The sequence below is a fragment of the Psittacula echo genome (assembly GCF_963264785.1).
Source record: "Psittacula echo genome assembly, chromosome: 5".
Taxonomy (NCBI): Eukaryota; Metazoa; Chordata; class Aves; order Psittaciformes; family Psittacidae; genus Psittacula; species Psittacula echo.
This window is the reverse complement of record NC_137739.1, coordinates 74519586-74547398: the sequence shown is the minus strand read 5'-3', so window position 1 is coordinate 74547398 and position 27813 is coordinate 74519586. Positions and strand designations below refer to the sequence as shown.

The 27813-nt window shown below is 43.2% G+C and overlaps 1 protein-coding gene across 7 annotated transcripts; it reads right to left on the bottom strand.

The window, feature by feature from the left end:
- Window positions 1–637: 637 nt before the first annotated feature.
- On the bottom strand, window positions 638–25088 carry LOC308222075 (uncharacterized protein). Of its 7 annotated transcripts, XM_080619606.1 has the most exons (6): window positions 24916–25088; window positions 24078–24187; window positions 19161–19207; window positions 7394–7632; window positions 3701–3817; window positions 638–2485 (listed from the first exon to the last, which is right to left on the bottom strand). In XM_080619606.1, exons 4-6 carry the CDS (start codon window positions 7548–7550, stop codon window positions 1302–1304), a joined length of 1458 nt encoding a protein of 485 aa, XP_080475732.1. In that variant the 5' UTR covers window positions 7551–7632; window positions 19161–19207; window positions 24078–24187; window positions 24916–25088; the 3' UTR covers window positions 638–1301. The 7 variants fall into 7 exon arrangements, with proteins under 7 accessions (XP_080475732.1, XP_080475733.1, XP_080475731.1 ...); XM_080619607.1 differs by lacking the exon at window positions 19161–19207 and having other exon boundaries at window positions 24890–25088; XM_080619605.1 differs by lacking the exon at window positions 19161–19207.
- Window positions 25089–27813: the final 2725 nt, after the last annotated feature.

Below are 27813 nucleotides of genomic sequence, written 5' to 3'. Positions count from 1 at the left end.
CAAAGAATTTAGATAAATAACCAAACCAAAATCCAACAGCTCAAATTCTGAGGTTTGCCTATTACTGGCCTCAAGATAACATGCAAGCAGAATTAAACAAGAATCAAGTAATTCAAAGTAAGAGGCAAGATATCAATCTGGTAAAAAAAAATATATATACTACAGTCAGAGTCCACATACATTCCATTGATCCAGCATTTTGCTATTGGTATGTATGTGTCATGTAAATAAGATGCATTAATCACTGAAGAATACTTCCTGAAAATTGTTTTTATTCACACTGTCAGCTGCAGATCTTAGGAGGTGAGCTGCAACACCATGTGCAATAAGGTTTCCAAATTACTAGCAAGTAGGAGCTGGTCCTGAGTGCAGAATAAAAACCGAACCAGAGCCTGATGCTCTATGTATGCAAGATAATAAGCAGTAAATGGGCCTGCATACCCGGGAGACTGGAAGCATGCTGCTCTGATATTACAGAGGCAGCACCCTGGAAGATGATCAGCATCTTCTGTGACATGTCCATACATCCAGTGAGGCCTTCAAAGCTCCCATACTTGAAATATTGAAGTAGGGCTAATTTGCCCCCAAAGCCACTTGCCTGCTTCTGAACTGTCAGTGACAGGAATGAAAACAGAAATGCAATAAGATATGCCCTTCCCGGGCCCCGTTTATTAAGTGAATACAAAAATAATATCATTTAAGTGCAGAGGCACAATAATCTGCTCCATGGTTAAAAGACAGGTATCTTGGGTTAGCAGTAAACAGAGTTCACAATGCCTTGTAAACAGACCTCTTCACAAGCAAGAGGCACACTGAAACATGACACACCTTGGATTAGAAGTTCCCTGTTGCAGCAATACTCCCCACTTCTCATCTTGAGATTTCAGAGCACTTCACAAAACATTGCTCTGTTTTCAGAAGAGCCCATGTGAAACAAATGAAACACAAGGAACTCGCACTGTAAAAAGTTGAGAAAGTGCCACAGCATGTTCAAAGGATGATGGCTTTTACCCCTTGTGAGGTTTGGTTTGCAATGAGAAATAACAGCCAAAGCTATTGTGGATTATGGAAGTTTTAAAAATGAATACTTCTTTTTAAAATTATTTTTACAGCAACCTGTGGCACAGTTGAATAAAAAATATCTTTTTTCTTAATACAGTACATGGCATTTCTCCTCAATTGTACAAGTAAATTTGGAAGCACTTTCAGTTTGTGTTATAGGCAAACAGGAAAGAAAAGTAAGTCAGGCAGGTCTTCAGTCTCCTTTCCATCTGTCTTCCCACTGTTTTATCCCCACCCTTTCACATCTCAGAGTCCACATACATTCCATTGATCAGGTAATCCACTTGTGTGTAATCCTTCTTCTTGTAGCTCTCGTAGGCCTGCATAAGGAAAAGAACTATAACAGTTACAAAAAAAAACATACCAACTAAAAGCACTGCAAGAAGAAAACTTTTATCCACCAAGTACTGAGTCAGGGGCTCGGCTGCAATGAGAAGATACTCATTGTCTATGTCCTGAGTTTCTGCAAGGCCCGAAACTGTTGCTTTGGGTGCATCTGCTGGAACTGTGGCTGTTGAAAAAATGTGAGCTGTTGACTTCATCCCATGCCCAGTCACAGTTTCTGCTATATAGGCAGTAGTTAAAACTGTGGCACTTCTTGTAGAGCCCATATGAGAAGTTGATTTACTCAAGGATGTTGTGGCTATACGTGCTTCTGAATCTAGATTTGGCAATGTAACAGGCAGTGGATTCACAGAGCCAGAACTCTCCAAGGGGTTAACTTCCATGGCATGAGTGGAAGTAGTGGCAGATGTTCCTACAGCTGGTGGGATGGGGGTGGCCAGTGTCTTCAGGCCAGCTCCAGTAGTGGTGGGGCTACTAGAGCGGGGAGTGCTGGTGGTGGTGATGGCTGAATTAAACTGCTCTGTCTGATTCATTGGAGTACCTGAAGTGACAGTGAGAAGAGCAGAAGTGGGGGACAATCCTGAGACAGAGCTACTATTTCCTGATTGTTCAGTGGTGGTCACACGGTTGGTGACACGGCTGGAAGTGGAAGCAGAGATGTTATCAGATGTGGGAAAAGAGGGAATGGATGGCATGGCTGTAGAAAGATGACCAGAAACTCCATGGGCATTTGAGGCTTCAGCAGTTGGTTCATAAGCTGAGGTGAGGACAGTTGCATTTATAACATTTTTTGTTATGTCTGTGGCAGTGGTGGTGGTTCCTATGGTGGTGGTAGCATTGCTTGCAATTGTTTCTCCTGCATTTGTTGTTATGGCTGTGGCAGCAGTGGTAGCATTGCTTGCAATTGTTTCTGTTGCATTTGCTGTTACATTTCCACTGTCAGCCTCAAGCAAATGCCTCAGATGAATCTTGTGAGTCTGAACAGGTAAGGACAGGTTTTCCACGTTGTTTCGGTCAACTTGTGCATTCATCATCCTCCTCTTTTTCTGTAGATAGCTTTGGTGGTGAAACAGGATTCCTTCAAAAAGATAAAAACAATGAGTATCATAAGATACTCTCAAGATCAAACCTGACTTCAAAGAACAACATGCAAACCAGAACACATTCTGCAGCACATGTAGTACAACTGGAATAAATCAGTCCTAAAGTCAGCAATTTTTTTTTAGGGGGGAAGGGGGAAGACGTTGTTTGTTGTTTGTTTTTGCCACAGACCTCTGGCATTTGCCCAACCAAGGAATTGTTTCCACAAAAGGGGAGTAAGGAAGTACAGAGCTGCAATGTAGAAGCACATTATCAACAGGAGAAGCGTTACAAATGCCAGCTCCTGAGAAGCAGCTCTCACACTTTCAAAGTTACACAGCATCAACAAAGCCTTCATGCTTAGATTCATAATTTTCACCTCTCAAAACTGAGTGGAAATTTCCGCTTACACCTTCATACTTCAGAAGAATCTCCTTCACAATTAGTGACCTAGATTTATAGTGACATAAATCCCATCAAAGACCTTTGCTTATCAAAGGTCTGTTGTTATTTTGCAAAGAAAGCTTTGCCAACCCAAAAGAACCATGAACAAACTTCTTTTTTCTAAAAAAAAAAAAAAACCAAACAAACAAAAAAAAAAAAAAAAACAACCACAAAACAAAAAAAAAACCCACCAAAAACTTGGGTACAGCAAACTCTTGAAACATACTGTAGAAAATTGATTCACCAGTTTCCAACAAGCTCCATTTTGTTATTGTGTCACTTAATTAAAATTGAAGACCCTGGCACTGTAAAGTCACCATGAGCAATTGCTGCTAAGGCTGCTCCCGTTATAGAAGCAGCCTGCTGCCTCTGGCACAAAATCCTGGCAACCTCAGGAAAAGCAATGCCAAGGCATTTTTCCTTTCTCTTAAAAAATATAAATACATCTGTTATGCCTTTATTTTCCAAAGGAGGGTGCATGGAGTGCAAACGGCTTGAATGAATGATGTACTCAATATGGTGACAAACTGTTTCTCAGTAACAGTTACACAAGTTACTCAAAGACAGATCATGTACATGTAAGTGCCAGAGTCCTCACAAGGCTAATGAAACAGTTTTTCCAGTGGACTAAGTTCACCTACAGAATCATCCTGCAGGCATCTCACAACCCATTTCTCTCTGCTAAAAGCCAGTCAATGTGTAAACACAGACATTTAAAGCAAAAGGACAAGGATCCTGGATTTAGCAGGAGCCTGAAGCATGGCGTTACCTCCAAGCAGACCTTTGATGTCTTGTTCTCCAGCATTCTGGCACACACTCAGCTGGTGACACTGCAAGAGGATGCAATAATTCTGGTAGGGCACAGACCAATTACAGTGATGGTTACCTGAAAACAGCAGAGAAAATAAAGTCATAGAATCACAGACTGGTTTGGGTTGGAAAGGACCTTACCATTATCGAGTTCCAACCCCTCTGCCATGGGCAGGGACACCTTCCACTAGATCAGGTTGCCCAAGGCTCTGTCCAACCTGGCCTTGAACACTGCCAGTTCAAGAATCTAACCAGTTGGGCCACTACACACTGTATACTGAAAGCGCTGCTTCAGGTCTGTAATTAAAGAATTAAAAACAAAACAAAACTAAACCCCAACCACAGTAGCCGGAAGGTCAGGCCTTAAGGGATCCTCACTCAGCCTTAGTGAAAACAACTGGAAAATTAGTTAAATCAATATAGCCGCTGCAGCCTAACTACCTGCTTGTCTTTTGGTATCAACATCTCCTAACAACAGCAATTTACTCACCCAGACAATGACAAAGAGAGTGCTCTACCATTTGGACCCATCATCACCCATGGGAGAGAGCTCTAGTCTCAGGGCTTGGAGTTCCACAGAAATTTACTCTTCATTTGCTGAACCAATTACATTTCAAGCAATTAAAATCCACTCAGAAATGAAAGCACATCTGGATGTGCCCCGATTCCAAATCCCACCTCCTGTCCCTCACCTGACAAGCCATACTAGTGGAGAAATGTAGGCCATCTACTACTGTAAATCATGCCATTTCCCATTTCTTGGGAAGGGGAAAACAAAAAGCCACCAGCATCTCTTGCACTGGCTACTTATCTAAGTCAGTCAGTTCAGAAAGATCAAGAGACAAATGGGGTCAGCATCATTAAAACACCCTGGTTTCTGCTGCCATCAGGATGGTACCCAGCTGCTCATGACTTCCCTGTTGCTCCCCAGGAGAACCAGAGACCTCTATTGAGCTGTACTGATTAATACTCTCTCTGATGCAACTCCAGACTGAAGCTCCAGCTGACATGTCCACTGCAAGACACATGCCACCCAGTGGCTCCTTTTTGCTTACTTCTAATTAGGATACAGAAGGAAAAAAATAAAGAACAAAAAATGTGGAAGGACAACAAAAGCTCTTCAGAGCTATTCTGAAAGGAAACTATGTAGGCAGATGCCAAGGTTTTCCCTAAAACTGGTTTACTCCATGCTTAAGCCTGCTGCTACTGGAAAGAAACTGCAGATACACACAGGCAAGCAGAAGCCAGGTAAGCAGCCGTACTGTGAAATTAGTGCGCAGGAATATTTGCTCTTGCAGCCATGTCATATTTTTCCTTTATTTTTCCCAGAGTATGCAGGATAGCCCAAAAGTATGTTCTCAGAGCCAAATTGCTCAGATGGCCAGGATTTTCCCCTCTAGCTCTGGACTGGCCACCATAGAAGAAACTTGGGAGAGCTCTGAATATGGCTGAGGATGCAAATGCAAGAGCATGGTCTTACCTTCCAACACAAGTTCACCATGTTCATGAAGCATCTGGGAATCCTGAATTGCTAAGCTAAGATGCTTGCCCTAGCAGTATCTGGATACTTGAACCCATTGCATTAGACAACAAACAGAGGTTAAATTTACTACACGTTGCCAGCCCTAGAGAGTTTTGCTGCCTTTATTAGCATGCAATTGAAGTGTCAAACTAGCTCATGATATTGGTACAATCACAGAATGGTTAGGGTTCTGTTTTGTGATATGTTAGTTTGCTGACTGTGTATCCTGGCTGATGGTGTGGATATTTGAAGGCAACGCTGGAATAGCTAGACCAGCAACCATTCCCTTTTCCACAGGGCACATCTGAGACGTGAATGCACTGGCAAAAGTTCTTCTTGTGACAGTTGCACTACTTCTCCAAGTTAGTGATGTAATTTGTACCCTTCCTGTCATAACATCTACAGAATAGAGCCTAACCAACCAGGAATGTTATTTTTCCACTTCTCCAAGCAATGTAGCTATGAGACGCCTCCCCATGCGACCTTGGCCTGTAACTTAACACTACACTACCTTAAAAAAATAACAACCACTGCTCCTTTACTGACAGTTACATAAGTATAACTATTCTGACACCTAAGCCTCAGGCCTCACATTTGTAATGAAAGAAAGCACGAAAATAAATATACTTTGGGGAAGGTGGGAATGGAGAACAAGAGCAGTAATGCTGATCTTAAAACCTAAAGTTGTTTTTTTCTGGTGGCTTTTTTTTTCTTAAAGACATTTCAGGTCCTTCTTTCTATGCATATGGCTAACACATTGATATCAAGAGCTTGCATCTTTTCCATCTCCCTTTGACACCAGGTAGTGCAGCAGATGGGCCATCAAGTAACAACTAGCAATTAAACTGCTTCAGTGGTTTAATACAGAACATAAAACCTGGAAAGTTTTATGCTTCTGGGTTTAGTTTTGTGTCCATCCTGAGGATGTAAAGGGTCACTTAATTCCAGAGGGTCCACCCCTTCTGCCCAATAAAGCCAACACTCAACTAGACTTGCTCTGTACAAAACAGAGCAGGAGAGAACAAGGTGAAGGACATAAAAAAAAAAAAAACCAGTGGTTGAAGTCAGTCACAGGATGAAGCACACACTCAGATCATCTCCCAGCCCTGACCACGGACTAAATTCCTCACATCCCTAGGACAAGGCAGCTGATAGCACCTTTTCTACTCTTATCAAAATATCAGGAAGTTAAAATTACATGTGCAGTGTTTAGAGATTCTCAGGTGGAACAGACAAACATGCAGTGCTACATACCCTAAGTGTCAGCAGAGTCAGTGTGAATGTGTCATCTTTCTATGGTTTACCACCTTAAAAAGCAGAAGTTTGAGTTTTCACAGCTCTGGTGCCTGGGAGACAAACCCACTCATCTTTTACCTCCTAGATAAAGCAATTTACAAAGGTGCTTTCTTTCCACCATGAAGGGAAGTCTCATGTTTAAAATAAAGGTTTGAAACCACTGTGCTTTAGAAAAAGGCATCTTTATGATATTCCTATCAATCTGATTATCAGACATTCATCCACCTGAATCAAGGTCTCATCTTCACTACAGCATCACCAGTTGTTTGTAGGTGCCACAGGCTTTCACATGTGGCTAGATAAGATCAGGTCCTTCATAACGACAACTCTGAAAAACTCATTTAGAAGTTTAATGCTTTTTAAAGACAACAGAGGCAGAAAGCAGAAGGCTCTCATTCTCCAAAACTTGTTTAACCCTTCATTACAGGATACAACTGGTTTCTTCTAAGGTAGAAAAACCGCACATAAATACCAGTGAGCAAAGACTATTCATCCCAGTGCAGCCGTCTACAAGAGCACTGTTCACTTGCAAACATCTGGCAGCATGGAATAATCATTTTCAAGTCAAATGACCTAACACTGTTTGCAAGCTGCCAGTGCACACCAAGAACACATGCATGCTGTTTCTTACAGAAGCTAGAAGGGCCCTGGGAAATGGTTGTTCTGGATTCAGTTTAATCAGTTATTTAGCATCACTGGACTGCACAGAGAAGCCGTAACTGTAAATGCCTGTAAACAACCGAAATTAAGAATGACAGTTGTCAGGGGAGCAGAGGAGACCTTTAAGGAACTAAAAAGGCAGCTGAAATTTCAGCTAAGGGACAAGATCCTCACCTGAAGCACCCAGGCTTTGACAAGCCTGCCTGCATTCCTTTTCAGTTGTAAGCATGTTTATTTGCACTACATGGACTCCTCTCCCTTTCAGGACAGAAAACCTGTGTTCACATATACAGAAGGAGATCAGCAGGAAGAATACAATGGCAGTCCACATCTTCAGGGTTGGTCTTGCAGGGAGGCTTCTTTTCCCAGGAGCAACTCTTTCTTATCTCACTTTCAGATTCACTGCAGTATTCCTATTAAAAAGAAGAAAACAAATCAATTTATATCAAGAGAGTATTATATTAAACACACTCCTATCAGCACGAAAGGGGGGGAAAAAAAAAATGTACAAAATGTAGGCAAGTATCATTACATACAACATACAGACAAGGATGCAGAAGCAAGAAGAGAAAACCATTACCAAATTCACAGACAGGCTCTTTCTTCAAAAAGGCTTCTTTGACCTTCTTCCCTCAGGCCCCAACAGAGAACAGTTCAAGGCAAAAGCCATGTATAAGTGGCCAAACTCAAACCCCACAGGTGTAGTGCAGCACAGAGATGATGCCTTTTGACTCACTCTGGGACCCATACTGTTGGTCCCAGGCTCAGCAGAAGGGTTTGCACCAGCTTAAGCACACTGTTCATACAGGAACTATAGTCCTGGCTCTACCTTTACACAAAGTCAGTTAAAATCAAGCATCAACCTTAGCTGATTCCTGCTCATTGAAAAAAAAAAAAAAAAACCCAACACTAAAAGAAACTTTGACTGAAAACAAGCAAAAGCCAGTATTTCAGGTCTTCCGAAACATTACATACACATGATCTGTTGCTAAGGAAGATTCATACCCACAGTAAGCCTTCCCCACATAAAACAATAAATAGGCAATGTCTGTTCTTCATTACGAATGCACATATGAAACACTGTCCCTGTGGATGGGCCCTCACCCTTGAAGTCACTGGAGCAGCTTCCATTGACTTCAGAGCACATCATCAGCTTCTACCTGAATTTACCCTCTTGTTTCCAAGACTTATAAAACTGTATATGAGCTTGCAAACAGTTCAGCTTGAACAAGACCAATTGTAAGTCTCTTCCTTAAGTAGTTTCAAGGTGAACCTTCCTCCTCATCACTGGAGCAAGCTTTGGTCCTCATCCTGCAGTTCTGAGGAGAAATGTCATAGCCTTCAAAGAGAAGACTGCTGAGATTCAACTCCACGTGACATCTCAGAGATGTATGTGATGACTGCAGTTGAAGATGCAAAGGCACTTCACAACACAGAATGAACAGCATGTGTGAATGATATAAATAGCAGAGTGAAAAACATCCAACAGTCATCAGTAACATGCGTTAAGACCCTGATCTAGCCATCCATCAAAAAGTTTCACCCCAAGCTCTCAACTCCAGTCTCAATCATGCCTGTGAATTTAAGAATCTGTGTAAGAGCCTTTTTTATCTCCAAGAAAGCCCAAGACAATGCTTATTAGCTTTGACTCCCATATTACATTTGGATGCTTCATACCATGAAACTTCTGTTTTGAAATCTTCTTCCTTACTCTACATCCGGAAGCCCCAAACAGGGTAACAGAGTTTTAGCTTCAAAACCACCCTGCCTGAAAAAGGGTGAAATATAAACAGCAACCCCAAGCTTTTCAGAAGACACAATATGCAGGGTCCACCTTAAACTACCAAGGAGTCAAAGATGGGGAAAAAACTTTATACTAAAATGCAGTGCCCCAAATTCAGCATCACTATTTGCCCTACAAATTCCTAAAGGAACCTAAAGCCTTCTGCCTGCCCTTTTATTTAGTTTAGTAAAAGGATTTACTTTGGCTGTTGAAAATAGATGGAGTATTTCTACATCTGCTTCCCCAGAGAGCAGGGGAGCCTGAAAGGACGAGACTGTAGGGTACCTGGGTACTTGCACCACTGACCTTAGCTTACGCAGTCCTCTATGGCTTTCTCCCTGGAATAAATGTGCACAGCATCATGCTCATTTGCGTGAGCAGGTTTCTCATTGCAGCCAAAAGTTCACATCTGTGTCATCCCACCTTGCAGCTGAAAACATTTCTAAGTCTGATCTGACAACATAAGTCTTGCAAGGGAAAGGCAGCTCACCAGCCCCATCTAGTCCTGCATACCAGAGACTGTGCCTGGTGTCCAGCCAGCACAAGCTTTGCTGAGGGCTCTCTCCCACTTCATACTGTGCACGCACAGCCTCACACTTTGCTCATTCGCTCTCATCACCTGCTCTTCCAAGTGCACCTTAGTGTGACTTGAAAGAATCAGCACAAGAGAGGAGATAACCTGTGCAATACATAACTGCAGCCCCCGTAGCACAGTACACAAGAATCAGCTACTCAGGAAATCAACTCCATGTTTTCAGCATCATGCTGGTAATATGAATTTGTATTATTCAGCCAAGATAACTTCAACACTTTTCCCACTGTTCTGAATTACAAGGCACTTCCACAAGTTTGCCTTAGCCTTCAGCACACTCTTGCTGTCACTGTTAGCATAAACTGTAGCTTAATCATTGAAAACTCCTGTTGACAAGACTGTGAGCAGGGGGGAAAGCAAGGGAAGATGTGAAATACTCTGCCCACAAGAGATTTTCTTAGAGCAGACAGATCCTTATTGATGTCAGACAGCAAAAGTTTGCTTTAAATATAAATCTTTCAACTTAAAGCAAGTGATTTGGGTTCTTTCATGGACGCTATAGGTACCCCACCAAGACAGAGCACAATTTGTCAACCTGCACTCCCACACGTTAAATAGATTTAAATAAAATAAAATTTTCCCACACAGAAATAGGTGCAATTCTTGTAAAGTTCTCAGGTCACAGGCAGAGATTCAGCAAGCAGAAAAAAAGAAAAAAAACCCAAACATCATTAGACCCACAGGAAAAAAAATAAAAAAGTCCATCATTAAGGGTAAATTTTACGTTTCAAAGAGTCCATGTTATGTCTGCTGTCCCTTTTCAAGGTAAAAGGCTTACAAGATGCAATATTTTATAGCCTAAGAAGTGACCCTGAGAAGGAGTTTGCTGTGCAAGAATGTATGCATTTACTGTTTTAAAGAAAACTGCAATGAATAAACACAGAACACTCTCATTTTTGCGATTTTTCCCCTAACTTTACTAATACCTCTGCATTACACTTACTAACCCTCACAGAGAATAAACACCTTCCAATGCATTTTGGAAATGCAGATATAGCAGCATTATATCTATGCTATCTGCCCCCTGGTGCACAGGGATGCTTTGTCTCCTCAACCACATTAAGACACCAGAAGTCCTTCCCATCACATCTGACTTCAGTCCCACTTGAGTACGACAGCTCCAGAGGAAAGCAAAATACCAGTAAATGCCTCTCACCTCTTCCAAAGCACCTGGCAGCCTTTCTGGACTACGCCAGCACCAGTTAAGGGAGACACACCAAGCTCAGACACAAAAGGTTTGTCTCCCCTTTCTCTTTCACTAAACACGGTCTCCTCAGGAGCCAACTCATAATTCCTCCCCCAAGGTGCTCAGTAGAAACTTACAAGTTTAAAATAACTTTAAATGTTCTTTAGCCAATTATAAATATCCCTTTACAAATTGCAGAGTGAGCACGTGAAGTAGACAAACACAATACACAGACTGTAAGTACAACAGATAAGCAAACAGCTCATTTCCAAGTCCAGCCAGGGGATAACCAGACACACTCATACCTTACTGCAGTCCAGGTAATGCTTGGGATGCTGTATTAAATACCAGAACCTCCAGCTAGGGGGTTGGTTTTTTTCTGGCTTCTTTGACTTTAGCACAATCCCATACATCCAGACCAGTCGCAATTACCTGTAGATGACTTTTCCCAACTTAACAACTGTCTTTCATAATTACAAGCAATAAGCTTTATTTCTGTCTTCCCATCACACTTCTAGCCAGTCCTACAGGCTCCATTTGTACTCAGAGAGCCCACTGAGCACCCACTCCACACACCTACATCCCAGAAAAGCACCAGCTACAGCTTCTTCTCCAGACCATGTTTCTCCCTAGATTTAACCATCCTTTGGGCTGTCAGAGACAACAAAAAGGATGAGATGAATGCTACTGTTCCCATCAAAAGTAATTTTGATAAACCTGGACAAAATTCACTCTTTGAGCACTATCTTCTCCATCTGTAGAGCATCCCAAGGAATGCTCCACAGTTAAAAGTCAAACCAAACCACAGAAGACAGCAACAAATAAAATCTGGGAAAGGACTACACTCTGAAAAATTCAAAGCTTACTTTTACCATCTGTGGCTACAACTCATCAGGGAACAAGCATGGAAAACTAGAGTAACTTTGAGTCAACAACTGAATGACTGACGACTTTGCAACGTACACACATATCCAGAGAGCACTTCCTTTTTTCAGAAGCATTCTTCCTTCTTGCTGATCAACCTGTGCTCCAGCCAAGGAATTTGGGGGGTTGTATTATTTCAAACAGCATTGATTGAGGTGATGTTGCAAGAGCAAAGCAAAGCCTTTGGAATATAACCCTCTTGCTTCCATGCCTACCCAGTCAGCCTCAGCTGCTTCTGGTTAAGCAGCTGCAGGTGCATGCAAGTGACTGCATCAAGGTGAAAGGAGAGATGTAGAACTAGACAACAAAAGCATGGAAAGAGATTACAGGTACAAAGTGAGCAAAGCAAGTCATGCCATCATTTGATGACATGCTCCTTTGAGCAGTCAAAGAGCTAGCAGACACTGCCCCAAAATTCATACTTACAAGAGTGCATGAACTAGGCATGAAATCAGGCCAAAGAACTGCAAAGAAAACTTCTATCCCGAGTGTAACAACAAAGCAGGGAAAACAAGGGTGGAATGTCTTTTGCAGATGATGATGCTCCCATCAACTTGAGAAGACATAAAGCCTGGTTTAAACTTGTAATTGCTGCTAAACACTTCATCTGTTGTCAGCTCTCAAAACAAGTGCTGTATTTCACTCTTTTGAAAAACAGTATTAAACCAGATTTTGCTTAGGGAAGACAAGCATACCATTTCGTGAATCGAGGCTAGAATGCAGGAGACAGGGAACCTGTGCTGCAGTCTTGAGAAGCATTTGGTTTCCCAAGCTTATCTCAAAGGCTGAAGTTGCACACATGGATAGGTCTGGAGATAGAAGGGGCAGCACCAAGGCACATGTGGCTGACCCACTGTCAGCTGTGCATGACCAGATGAAGTTACATCATTCTCTGAAGAGCAGCTTTAGAGCCATTAAGTTCCTTTGGCTCCTCAAAAAAAGCTAATGACAAGTTACAAAGCTGTTTCTACAAAATGTCATACGCTATCAACAATTAAGAATGAGCTGAACAGAGAGTGTGAAGCAGAGAAGTGCTAGAGATTACAGGAAATGCATTACTAAGTCCTTGGTCTGGACACAGTTCCTTTCACTTCCCAAGATGCATGCACAGCATGAAGTGTTTCTACTTCCTTAGAAAACCCAGGATACAATGGTCAACAGTCCATTTGCTGTCCCAATACGGGGTCTTCATGTTCCCCCATTTTCAGTACTAACAAAATGATCCCCTGGAAAGATGACTGTGGTAGGACCTGCATAGTTCTATACTTTCAGAGGGAGTTTTGAAGGAAAATGTGCCTAGAAATCACTGAGTCTTATGGATACATCAGCCAAGCTAGGATGGTGATCAAAAAGCTGAATCTGATAAACACCTGGGGCTGACATGAGGCCAGCAGAGCATTCAAGGCTGATCTGCTGCAACAGTAGGACACAAATTAAACATACTCTAAAATGTGATTCAAAGAAACATTGCCAGCTCAGGTGTGGAGGAAAATCACTTTTATTCCTTCTCCTACAACACAACTTCTTCAGAGCATAACACTGGACAGCCAGCCATGTATTACAGAACTGCTGGCACATCCACCCACAATAGCAGGCACACTCACTAAATAGGGTATTGGATGGGCACTGTTTTGGTCTGCTGCTGCCTTTTCTGATGTTTCTCCTGATACCTGTCCACAAAAAAGATTTTTAAAACCCTACAAAGCCAGAAAGTCCACACAAATTGCATCACACTGGACTGTGTTAAGAATAACAGCCCAATAAGAAAAACCATCTTAATTAAGCAGCCATAAAGTTATACGTCTCCTCCTCCCTTAAGCACGGACCACTTCAATTTGTACTGGAGTCCCCATCTGTGGCTGATCTCCATTCAATCTGCATGACACTCACCCCACAGGAAAGGTGCAATGACTACAGCAGCATCTACAAGCTTCAGGTGATGAGCCAACAGCTGCAAACAATGACATCAAAAGAACAGAGACAGCATCCTTGCTCAGCATACCCAACACACCCCCCAGATTCACATTTGACCAACTTAGATGAGAGCTATTAGATTAGAGAGCAAAGAATAATCCAATGTCATTGAGCAGACAACCTCTGAGAAAGCTGCTGCATCCTCTGGAAGACTGGTGTATAATGGTGCTTCTTAAAAGAAGTCTGCAGCTGCTAAAACATTTCTCCAGCTGACACATATTACTCTATAAGAAAACCTATTCTTCTGTTCGTAAATGGCCAAACATGGTAGATCAGGACTTTCAAGATGCTCTGCATAAACAGAAAAAACACCTTAAAGTCTCTTTCAAAGAGGTGGAATGCCAAGTTTTGCTGAGAAACTCTGTGATCATACTTGGACTTGGCCGGCACTTGAAACTTTCACAAGTGTGAAGTACTTCAGGCTCCATGCTGACAAGGGCGTGTTATGCTCCACAGGGCCAAGGCTGTGCAAAGCTCACAAGGAACAGCATCTCTGCAAGGTTAACACCACCACTCTCCAACAAAAGGAATGAAAACCCATTTCCATGCAAGAACTGAGTTAATTGCAGTCTGAACAGTACACCTCATTCACGCAGATATTAAAGTGCTGTACCCTTCAGGTTCCAGACTTTCAGCAACTTGCTCAACCTTCCTTTCCCTACCAGGAACCCAGACAGGAAGGAGGTTTTAGTGGTTAGAGCCCATACTGACAGTGATACAACCTGAGCTCAGCCTCCTTCCCTCATTCCAGCTTCCTGTGGAAGTAATGCAGTGCTATGGATTCACACATTTAGCCACAGTGGGTTTTGTGGGTGGGTTCAGTTCCTTTCTTTGGTTAGTTTTGTTTTGACTATTACTAGCTTCGGCCATCTCCACCTTTCTGTGCCTCAAGCCTCCACTTGTATTCCTTTCTCAGGGTACAAGGCAAGACAGTTTATGCATTTGTTACCCCACTAACAAGGCCAGCCTGCACTGGCACCACTGATGCTCCACTGCCATCACATTTTGCCTCCAAGAAAAAAGCCTGTTAAAGCCTAAAACCCCCAAATCATCACTACCCACCCATCAACCTTTCTCACCCATATTAGCGCCATGTGATACAGTTCATATGGTGAGAAGTATTACTCAGTGAGACACTTTTTCCTGTGAAAAATGATGAGACAGCTATTTCATTTATGAAAATGTGGCTTGCTTTGGAGTATCCGAAACAATCCAGTTTTAAGATACAGAAAAATGAACTGTCAACTACATTAACTGCATAAAGCTGTAACTGGACAATAAATCTGGCAACAAAGATACCTCCAAGCCATAAAAATGTACACTATGACTCAAGTGCAACCTTCCTTGGGCTGATCCACACCCAAAGCAGCTAGCAAGTTTTCAGACATGCTGTTGTCTCATGGGAACAGGAGATCATACATAGGGCATTTCATAATACGTGTTTCAAATTAAACACCTTTCAACAAGGCCCTCAAAGGAACCATCCCAGCAGTTTCCACATGAGCTCTGCTCCCACTGAGCTAATACAGAACAAAGGAAATCAAGAAGGGTAAAAGGAAAGTTCATGACTTTGGTTTCTCTAAGTGCCTGCATAAGCAGGCACTCTGCAGCATGGGTGGTCCATGCTTGCTGAGAGATGGCATTAGAAGCTAGAACCAGCACAGCGTACATGCATAGGAATAAATTGTGTCTAAGGTGCTATAAATTCAAAACTGCCAAGTCCGGACCTAACAGACACTTTTAAACAAGCAGTGTCTTCAGCCTGAAGGTACAATCAACTAAGTGTTACTTCAGGAGCAAATAAAGCTGCCAATTGTGTTAAAGTCTGCTCACCTGCCTACCTCCTGCCCTACAGAGTTTTACTGCAGTCAGCAATTTCCTGGCAATACAGGTAAAATTAAATTTCACTGGAGTTAACGGTTGCAATCCTATCTTTCGCTCCAGATATTTCTCAGAAATTATTATGCTCCTCTATCAGTTCATGTAGCTGTAATACTGATTTGGGGCATGAAGAAACAGGACACATCTTCATCTAGAACACAAGGTTCTGCAAGCCTGCTCAGGAATTTAAGCCTGTGCATGGTTTTCAGCAGAGTTATGCACAGCAGTGATGGTGCTCTATGTTACAAAATCATCAGGCAATACTGTGGATTGTTCAGAAACAGAGAAAAAAGTTCAGACAGTCTTGAAACAGCCAAAGCATGGTCCCAGTGCAACGACTCTTCAGTGCTAAAAGAATCATGGAACGGTTCAGGTTAGAAGGGACCTTAAAGATCACTGCATGCTCTGGCATGATAACTGTCAATGACTAGGAAATATATTTGCTTCTTAAAACCATCCAGAAACCCAAAAGTTTCCAAAGGAGATCAGCAAAAAATACTACTTTTTAAGTGACTACATGGGTCAGAGGGGTATCAGTCTCCTCTTCGGGTTCCCTCTCTATTCTGGCTCAGCTTAGGGGACTTGAGCGAGATGAGTCCTTTGTGAAAGGCTGTGTCCATCACAGTAAGAAGCTGGAAAAGCAAATTCCCAAGTTTTTTTTCTGGTAAATCTAATACCAATGCTCACTTCTAAAAGGCCAAAAAATAAAGAGACAGTCAGTTTCCTTAGCCTTAAAGCATGATTAGGCACAAAGGTACCCTGGCAAGGCAGTATGAAAGAAGTTTGCAAACAATGCTGGGTTTTCACCTTCTTCACTAACAACCGGTGGGCATCAGCCTTCAGCAGTATGATGCCAACAACTTTCAAACATAAACCAGAAAAAAGAAGAACATTTCCACTGGATGTTGGCAACAACCCTCAGCTCTTCCAGCTCTCCTTTGTAATTCCAAAGTTCACTTTTTTTCCCTTTTTACAAACTCTGAAGTGCCTCTTTAGAAGAGGTACTTTGGCCTTTCACACAGAAATCTATCTTTAGCCAGAGCCAACAGTGCAAATCTTCATCTAGCAACGATTAAGTCTTACAAAACTTGCCACAGTAGTAAAAAAAAAAAAAGAAGTGCAGTTGCTTTTAATGGAGAAAAGACTTTGCATGCTCCATGTTATGAAAGAATCAACAGCAACCAGGACGCTGCGACATTACTTCTCTGAGACCAGAAACTGTGACTGAGTTGCATGGTTAGCCTGCATCTAAGGCTATCAGTAAGCTTTAGTTATCATCAACAGAACATTTGCACAACCTGGTCTTGGCTACAGAACATTTATGTATTTAGCAAAGGCATGAGACAGCCTGAAAACACGGCTCTAAGCCTGATGAAATTGTATCAGACACGTTTTCATTAGCAGAAAGTACATACATTATTATCCTAATGCCAGTAACCATGAAGACTTTAGAAGACAGACTGCAAATAATATTCAGGTGAATCACCAGAAGAGGCTCTGTTCCAGGTTCAGTGTCCCAGTTCACAGGGATGATGTCACTGCCACTAGGCACCACTGAAAAGAGCACTCTCCCTTCAGCTATTTATATACATTGCAAAGATCCGCATGAGCCAGGGCTGAGCAGTCCCAGCTCTCTCAGTCTTTCTTCACAGAAGAGTTTCCCAGAACAGAAGTTGCAACTTCTGCTCAAGATCAGATTTAAGAACAGAAGCTTCTATGTGGCCTTAAAAGGCATATGCTCCACCTCACCATCAGGTAGGAGGTAGTCTTCAGTCACAGCACTTACACTTCTCGTTCCTAAAGGAGCTCTGCATAGCAGTACCGTTGAGACAATGCAGGAGCTGCTGCTCCTGCAAACAAGGTCATTTCCAGGCACGCAAAGCATTTGAGATACATCAGGCTTTACAGTTCTACATCAGCCTAAGCAAACACTGTACAGACACAACATCATCTTTATCACAAACTAAAGAAGTTACTATGATTATCCCAGAAAAAAACCTCACATATAAAAAGAAACTGGAAAGATTAAATAGGATTCGTACATCTTGTAAAGCTCTAGATAATTAGGATTCATTAATAAAAATGACTAATAATAATAATTAAATAAAAAATAACTTGAGGAGGGAGTGCGATTGCTCATTTCAAAGATGGTCTCAAGTTTTCACACTCAGACTTCAGACCAGCTAGTCATGCCTATAGTTGTCCCACCACCTTCCATCATGCTCTTAAATGAGACATTTTCCAAACAAAAACTTAAAAAAAAAAAAAAAGAAACCAGGGTACAGAATGGGTTTTTTTAGAGGAGGGAGAGTCACTTTGCTCTTTTTTATAAGCCTTATCAAGTCAGAGTGTCAGAAATTCACACTGAAGCTTCACATAAATTGCTGTGAAATCCTAGCGACAGCATCATCTTTTCAGATCAGCTACGATAGGAAGAGTTTTAGCAATGGGAAGGAATGATGACTTAAAACTGGTCTCAGCAGGAAAAGAAACTTGACCAGCACAGCTGAGAAAGGCAGAAAAAAAAATTTACAGCAATACTTACTGTTTATTAAGTTACCAATTAGACTAACACCCATTTACTGCAGGTAGAGAACTACAGAGTAAATGCTCTTTGCTTGGACATAGAATATTTCAATTTATCATTGGGCATTTCTCACCCACCAGATACTCCCATCCTTAACCCCCTTAATAAGACAATCTCCTGTTTATCTTACAGCAAAAACAAAAAGAAATAGCTTTTTTCTTTTTTTCTTTTTTTACCATGCTCTCCTTTTTTAATTAGATATGGGAACATAAGTCCAGATGCCACTGCTAGCTACATGACACACTAATGATACGAAGTTTCATCAAAAGGATGATGTAAAGGAGCTCTGCTGACACAAACACATCAGGCCAACCTTTGTAACACAGGTCAGTCCATAGCACAACACGGTATGAGTTCAAAAGAGCAGAGCGTAGGTAACCCTCCCTTATCTCACAGGTTGGAAAAAGAGGTGCGAGAAGACCGAGCCATTTGTGTATGGCTATAGAAGGAACTGGTCAGAGTTGCAAATGAAAATTCAGTCTCTTGTAGGTCATGCACTAAGCTGGATTTCAAGACAGTCTACTTTTAATATGAAACATATATTTAGTAAGTGTGTCATGAAAAGCACCTTAGTAATATCCAGAAACACGCTCTGTAGGATTTGTCTTTCCTGAAGGAGAGGGGTAAGAGGAGTGTTCCCATAACATATATCACAAACCAAAAATAATTAATAGTTAAGATTCAGAAGATTATGTACATTGAGAAGAGAGGAAGGGAAGAGATAGCACAAACACATGAACTAGCCTCCTCTCCAATTAATGGTTTGCCTGACCTTAAATGGATCCCAAATATTTCCATTCAACCAGTTTGCATTGATAACACTTCTACCTTTATTCTCTGTTCTTCAATTTATCCCCAGTTGACAAATAGGGATGAATTTTGCCCTCACCCATCTGTTCAGTTTCTGCCAACTTCTACAAAATTTCACTCTACCAGCAGACTTGTTTCACAGCAGTTTCAAATCTGTCCAGAGGGAGCAAAAGAAAAATAATAATTTTGAGTGTAGAAACTTACCAGGCAAACCCTTGTAATTGTTTTCTCGCTGCCACGACTTACTGCACCTTTAGAGGAAGCAAAAGCCAGTAAGAGCCTGGGTACAGTAGGACAAGAACTGAAAACACACACACACACAAAAAAATAAATATTGTTGTATGCAACCAGAGAGCCACTTCTCTGATACAGTCAAAGTATTTTCACATGGATGGAAGAGTGGAAAGGTTTATCCTTTTTAACACAGAGAAGCCAAACAAAGAAAGATAGAGAAGACAACACAGCAAAATAACATGTTCCGTCCTATTGAAATGAAACTAAATCCTGCTGTCCACATGCAAGTTGCACTGGGTTTAAGTTAAGTGGATTTGAACTTTTTCAAATTTAGTTAGTGCTGCAAAGTCTCTTCAAGTCAAACAAATACAAATCCAACACAAATAAACAAGCAAAATTCAATGCAAATGTCATCAAATCTCTTTTTTCTACTCTCCCTCCCCCCCCCCCCTTTTTTTCTTATATATTTAAAACAAATCTAACACCAGTGCATATTCTCTGTCCAACATATCCACTCATGTGTTTTGCTGAACTATTGCTTAAGCAGCTCTCCATCCTGGTACCAAGTCAGCTAGAGATCAGGGAAGACAACTCCAACACCCTCCTGAACAGTGTGGTGGTTTAAACCCAGCCAGCAACCATGCATCATGTATAGGAGGAGCTGTGCTTCAACCAATCACTTCTGAAGCAGCTCGAACCCCTTCAGTAGGCTGCCAGTATCTCTTTCTCAGTTGGCGTATAGCTGGCCTCAGATCTTCTGTATCCTGACTCCAAAAGCCGAGGGGTTGATTTCAAGTCTCCCCTGGAGCTTCTGCCAGAGGCTCCAGGTAGGACCATGCTCCCCGGCTGCGGTGTAGGGCACATTCTTCACATCTTGCCCTTTCTAGACTGGCCCAAGGGCTACTGCATGAACTATCTCTTGTTTAATTTGCTCAAAGGCTGCTTGTTGCTCAGGGCCCCATTTGAAATCATTCTTATACCAGGTCTGTAATTCGGGATGTGCATTCTCCAGAACCCCACAGCACCCAAGAAAGCTTGTGTTTCTTTCTTATTAGTTGGTGGAGACATTGCTGTTATCTTGTTTATCACATCTGTGGGGATCTGGCGAAATCCATCTTGCCATTTTATTCCCAAAAATTGAATCTCCTGTGCAGGTCCCTTGATCTTACTCCGCTTTATGGCAAAACCAGCTTTCAGCAGGATTTGGATTATTTTCCTCCCTTTCTCAAAGACTTCTGCTGCTGCATCACCCCACACAATAATGTCATCAATGTATTGCAGGTGTTCTGGAGCTTGCCCCTGTTCCAGTGCATTCTGGATCAGTCCATGGCAGATGGTAGGGCTGTGTTTCCACCCCTGGGGCAGTTGGTTCCAAGTTTACTGGACACCCCTCCAAGTAAAAGCAAACTGTGGCCTGCACTCTGCTGCCAAAGGAATTGAGAAGAATGCATTGGCAATATCAATCGTGGCATACCACTTGGCTGCCTTTGACTCCAGTTCATACTGAAGTTCTAGCATGTCCAGTACAGCAGCACTCAATGGTGGTGTGATTTCATTCAGGCCATGATAAGTCTGTGGTTAGTCTCCACTCTCCGTTAGACTTTCGCACTGGCCATATGGGTCTGTTAAAGGGTGAGCGGGTCCTGCTGATCACTCCTTGGCTCTCCAGTCTACAGATCAGCTTATGGATGGGAATCAGAGAGTCCCGGTTGGTGCGATATTGCCACCGGTGCACTGTTGTGGTCACGACTGGCACTTGTCATTCTTCAACCTTCAGCAATCCCACAACAGAAGGATCCTCTGAGAGACCAGGCAAGGTGGAGAGCTGCTCAATTTCCTCAGTCTCCAAAGCAGCAATACCAAAAGCCCATCGGTACCCTTTTGAGTCCTTCAAGTAACCTCTCCTGAGATAGCCTATGCCAATGACACATGAAGCCTCTGGACCAGTCACAATGGGGTGCTTTTGCCACTCCTTCCCAGTCTGGCTGATTTCAGTACACTCAGCTGTTGGGATCCCCTGTTACTCCAGAAATACAAACAGGATTTGCCTCTTGATGGCATCAGGGTACACTGTGCACCGGTGTCTACTAGAGCTTTATACTTCTGTGGGACTGATGTGCCAGGCCACCTGAGACACACAGTCCACTAAGCCTGGCTGTCCTTTTCCTCCACCTAGCTGGAGGCAGGGCCCCTTTAATAATGACCATAAGATTTTTCACTTACTTCTTATACAAAGGGATTTGAATTTCTTTGCATACGAGTTGGAGAAAAATCAGCTTTTCCACTCCATCTAGAAAACTGCCCACCAGAGACTGGAACAGCACTCGTCACAGGAATTAAAGTGGCTGCAGTGCCTGTTGCCAAAGTCTGAATAGCTACCATAGTTGTCGATGGAGTTTCAGTAGCTGCAGTGTTTGTTATGGGGATAAAAGTAGCTGCGGTGCCTGTTGCTAGAGTTTGAGTAGCCATGGTACTGGTCAACACAGTATGGGCAGCTCCAGAGCTTGTTGTGAAGACTGAAGTGGCTGCAGTGCTTGTTGCCAGGGTCTGAGTAGCCACAGCACATGTCATAGGGGTTGAAGTAGCCAAATTCCCTGCCACTGGAGTTTGAGTAGCCACAGTGCCTGTCAGTGGAGTCTTGAGTCCTGATCCTGCAAGTTGCAGTGCTTCTCACGAGGGTTGGAGTAGCCACAGGCATCTATTTAACCCTGAGCAGGATCTGAACCATATTCAGCAACATGCTGGTTCCTAGCAAAAGAACCAGGCTGGTTTCAAGAGTCCAAAAAATATTCAAATTTTTTAACTTCTCAGATACTACTGTAATTATCCTGAGGAGAATGAGGATACTGAACGGAAAGTAGCAGTGGGAAGATGTTTCTGTTACCCGTTGGCTCTCCCAGAAAATGCCAAAGGTGCAATTGCTTATAATTGTCACCAGATGGCTCCCGAGGAACAAAGGTGACGACAACATCGAGCACACAGATCAGATGAGTCTCATGACCTGCGAGTCTATCATATCATAACCCAGCTCCAAAGAACAACAGAATGGCAACCTTAGCCCAAGCCCCACAGATGAACATCACCACAGGGAACACATACCACAGAATGCTCTGGGCTGGAAGGGACCTTCAAGTTCACCCCCCTGCTACTGGCAGAGACACCTTTCACTAGACCACGTTGGTCAAAGGCCCATTGAACCTGGCCTTGAATCCTGCCAGGGATGGCAGACATGACAAGAACCATAGCCACTGCACAGCAGCTGAGGATCTACCTGCAAATGCCTGTGAATTGACAGAGGCTTTCTCCTCTGTCCTTCCCAGTGCGTAATTGCTCTTGCTATTAGAAGTTTGTATAAAACACAAAGCAACAATTAAAAGGCAAGGATAATCTAAACCTAAAACTGACATTAATAGTGCTTGAACACTCCTGTATGTGGGATCCAACAATGAGAACAGAAGCAGGTCAAAGCAGATGAATCTGAGCTGTTCAGCACACACATGCAGGCAACGTACAAAATCTCCATATGGAGATGAGGGCTGCGAGGAAGCGGGTGTGCATGACACGCAGCCATGTGTACCACTGCTCTGAGCCATAAGCCCAGCATCACTCAGGACATGCATGTCAGCCGGGATGAAGAAGGCACTGCAATACACCTGGTTATTGGGTACACAGTGGAGCAAAAAGTTCATTCCTCCTACATCTAGGTACCCCGTAGTTTTTCACTGCAATTATGGTGGCATAAACTCTTGCTTGACCTGCTTGAAGGCACTTTCAGATTATAAAACCATGTTCAAGCATAGATGATGACATGTGCTCAGTTAACTTGTGTATTAGAGCATGGGGAGACATCAGCGGAACTGTATACTAAAAGCTTCACAGAGTTTAATCCATGTCTTACAAATAAACCAAAACCAGCAAAATAAAAACAGGCAAGAAACTCCACCCAAACAAATCAATTCTTCATGGTTTCTTCAAGCAAAGTTCTGGACATTTCCAACATGCACTGCTTTAAACAAACATCCCCATTCTTTAATGTCCCTGCAACATTTTCCCTTGGAAATTTAGTCACTGAAAAAGCTACCACATTTAAAAGCAGGTATATTACCTAACCCTGAAATCCAGGGTACATAACCAGACATTTCAAATACATTATCAGGTCTTCAGAATGAATGCTTTTCACCACTAAAGCTTGAAATTTTGCTTGCAAATTACTCCCATTGCCTTGGAAAAGTGTGTGCCAGGAGACTTCCCTTAGAAGGCAGAAGCTGCAGAGTTGTATGGAAGTACCAATTAGAATTTCAATAGCAAATAACCAGATATAAAGTCTGTTTTCTGGCAGATGGGTTTATAAATCCAGCAGAGAATTTGCCATTAAAACAAAAAACAAAGACGTATGCATCGATGTGCTAAGAGGCATATAACCTTGAGTTTATCCCAGAAACTTACTAAACAAACAAGCATGTATGCATACATTATGTTTATACACATATAAACTAGAACCAAGCAGTAAACATGTAAAGCAAGTGCATTAGTCTACTAGAGATGTGAAAGCTAATAAAAATTTATAGATTCCTTTTAAACTAGTCATTATCATGCAATGGCCTGCATTAACATAGATAATCACAATATATAGTGGATAACCACAGTAGATAAGTAAGAGTAACACAGAAATTCATGCACATTTGAGACAGACACTGCATCAACATGCATCTTACAGCCTAGTTTTCTAAGGTACTGATCAACCACAAACCCTGTGAGGTCTAAAGGGCACGAACTGCTCACTATCAGTGAGTTTACCTCACTCAGCAAGGCTGCAACTCAGCTCAATGTTCAGGGAATTAATATTTCTATGGGTATGCTCCTCCAGTAAGCAGTCATTTGACTCACTTTATCAGGAAACAGGAGTGCTGTTGCATGACCAAGCCTGGCAGGGATTCAGTCAGCTAACGTGCAGGACATCAAGGCACCTTACTTGGCAGGATTTTTCTTTGCCAATCCTAGAAGACAAAGTTTGGGAGACAGCAGAGGGGAAAGTTAAGGGATTCAATGAATCCACCAGAACAAGATCTACTGTGATAGGATATCCCTACAGTCTGCCGTATTCAAGAGCCTGAGCAAAGGACAGTATTTATTCCTCCTATCATTTACCAGATTCTAGCTGACACTTTCCTAACATTGCCCAGGGTACAGCGAGACCCACTGGTACAATGCGAAAGATTTCACTCTTTCCATACAAAGCAGGATTCCATTTACAAAGGTGGTCTCAACTGTACACATTCGGCATTATTTATTCAGATACAAGTTATGTGTACGTATCTGTGATGCCATACATAAGGCTGATCTGCTACCAGGCACCGTATTTCTGAGGTGGCCCATAGGGCCTAAACCCGCTACATTTCAGGCAAAGAATTACTTGCTGAGTCAATCAGCTTTCTTCTCCACAACGAAACCGAGTTTCCTCCACTCCCACCTCCCCAAGAACACGATCACTTACGAGCACACACACATAGCAATGCAGGCGAGCAGCGGGTGAGCGCAAACCACCGCTGCCACGACTGCTATGGGGAAGGGAGTTGCAACTTTATTAGCAACTTCCGCGGCGAATCCATGGGAGCGGCTGCCAAGCCCCTACTCCCCTCCCAGGCCACGGTCACGACCCGCAGCGCTTCAAACCGACACCGCCTCCGTGAAACCCCTACCTCCGAGACCCGACCCCGCCGCTCACCCTACACGGCGCTCCCTTGCTCATCTCCCTCAGGCCCAGGACAAACCACCGGCCGCCCGCAGCCACTCCGTCACGACGCGGCTCAGCCCGGCGCAAAGCACGGCCCGGGCCAGCGGGACGGAAGCGGTGCTTACCACGGCAGAGGCAGCGGCCGCACGCCCAGCGCTGGCGCAGCCCCAGGAGAACAGCAGCTGCCTGCACCCCGCGCCGCGCCACATGCCACGGCCAAGCCCTGCCCCAAACACTCCCCCCTCCGCCGCTCATTGGCCGGTCCGCATATAGCCCCGCCCCTAAAGCTTAGGCCACGCCTCCTCTCATCTAGCCCCGCCCCCCTGGAGCGTTCTCGCAGCGCAGGCAGCTTTTCACCCCGGAAACACCGGTGGGAGGCGGTGACGTGCGCGCGGAAGTGACGTTCCCCTAGGGGCGGGGTTTGAGCGGGGCCGAAGTGGCTCAAGGGTAATGGTAGTGGTAGCCCGGCTGCGAAGGGTTGGATATGGTATCGCTCCCCTGTCTCTGCGGTGCCGAAGCCGGGCTCGTGTGGCGGCTGGCCCCGCCCGGTGGCACTGCGAGCTCGGCACTGGCCGTCCGTCACCAGCTGCCACCTGCCCGAGCCGCGGTCTGGGCGGCTCGTGCCCCAGGGGGAGCGTCGCTGTCTTCGCTCCGAGCCGCACCGCTGGCCGTGCTCTGCTTTCTCTGCCCTTACATCAGGCCGCCGATGGGCCCGGCTACTGTCAGGTTTGCGATGAGTTCGATCTGGGATATGCGTCTGAGCAGCTGTAGTCCGATGAGGTATATCATTGTCCAGAACATTGATTGTCCTGAATGTTCACAACGCGGCCTCCAGCGGCCACCATCTCCTGCAAGTTGCTGTGTAGCAGCAGGAGCGTTCCTGGCAAAGCTCAATTTAAGACTAATGAGTTTTGCTCATGTTGTCTGCAGCAAACCTAACAGGATTTTTTGCGATGAGTAGAGGAACAGTGGCTAAATTAGTTGGGTCCAGACTTCAATACTCGCCACCAAGGAGGAAGAATGCACAGGCTAACAGCTTCTTGTTATCCTGGACTATGAAAAACACATATTCCACCATAATCTAGGAATAACTTTTCTTGTGTAATCCTTAAAATATGCAGAGGTCTGGTTTACTTGATGTAGTAAAACATCTAGTAAAAGAGTCCACTGGCAACAGCATTGTGTAAGTAGAGACTGCTGCTGAACTAAGTACTGAATCAAATAGTCGAAATCAGCTCCTTGTTGATTGTTTTGCTGTTTTTAGTGCCGCTGCCTCTGCTAAAAGGTTGCGTATCAGCAGCTCGCTGCTGCTTGGGCAAACCCTAGCAGCAGTGGAGCCTTGAAGCTTTTATATACCACACCATGTACATGTATATACACTCGTATATATCCAAGCTGCATTCTGAAGTGCGGAGCCAGCTCCATAAAACAACAGCAGGTGCAGGATTTCCTTTAAGCCATGGGTGCCCATTTTAGAGCAAGCACATTATCTCCTGAATTCAGCTCCTCTGGGTTATTTCCAGATCACCCAAAGAAGAATCATCAGGAAATCATGTCAGGATTTCAGCTGATACTGCTAATCTGGCCACAGGTGAAAGTGATGCTGAAATCATTCACACATCCCAATGTAATTTTAGAACACACAGATCTGCTTTTTAAATGAGCAATGAGGAGGAGGAGTTGATACACTGGTCCATCAGTTAATTAAAAGTAGAAAAATTCAGAGCTGGCCAATACTCCATATTAAGGACTCAAAGCATGTCTGTATTGTATTATAATACATTAATATATTACATGTAATAATGTATATTACAGTAACAGAATATCTTAATATATTACATTAATAGAATACATGTAATATATTCTCTTGATGTACCATTCCGTCTTTCATGTAGGGTACTGACATTTATTGAAATGTTCCCTTCCCTCCTTTCCAGAGATGGAGGAAGGAAGAAGGAAACTCTGCAATTTAAGAAAATTAGAAAAGACAGTTAAAGGAGGGAGGAGACCTGTACTGTAGAACAGATTATCTGGCAGGACCAAGCACGAAGATGAAGGAAATATTGTGAAGCTGTTGAGTAAGGCAGGCGGCCCTAGGGTTGGTGTAATGGGGAACAAGCGCATTTCTGGGAAAAACAGCCTCAGGAGATAAAAAAGAAAATGCTCATGGAGAAGTCCAGGTGTACGATGGGAAAATACAGGCACTGAAAGAAATAAAGCTGTGATCAGGCAAACAGAATATGGGATGTCATGGATGTTCCCTCTCATTTCTTTCCCTGTGATGCACAGGGAATGTCAGTCAGGCTGTTTCCTCTGAGAATCCCAGAGGACATAATTTTGAAGTGTTACAGACTTCTCTGCACCTTTGCATACCTCGTGTGAAAAACTGGGTGCTAAGACATGCTTGCAATAGCAGCTTTTCACAGAATATAAATGAGGGCTAAGCCACCACTGAGCTTTCAGTTGGTTTGTATTTATGCCAGATTGTCAGGGGAGCAGAGATTATGGGAAGTAATGAAATTCTATCAAGGGGGATTGGGCTGGAGGTTCAGGAAAGGGGATTTTAGGATATTAGTTTAAACAGAATGGCTCCAATATCGTCAAGCTATGTCCCAGACATTAACCCATTCAGGGATTTTGCACTGACTGAGCTAGAGACCAAAAGGTAGGTCTGCGTTTCAGAAATAATACATTTCTGTTTCAAGAACAGATTGGGGCAGGGAATATTTGCTCTTCTGGACTATTCAAATAAACTTAGCTAGTTGATGCAATGAAAAGAATAGCCCCAGGTCTCCTGTCCATTATGTCCAAGAAAAGGTGGAACTATATCTTTTAAAACATGTGGAAAGTTCAAACTCCCTGCCATGCACTGTAATCACCCTTTCATCC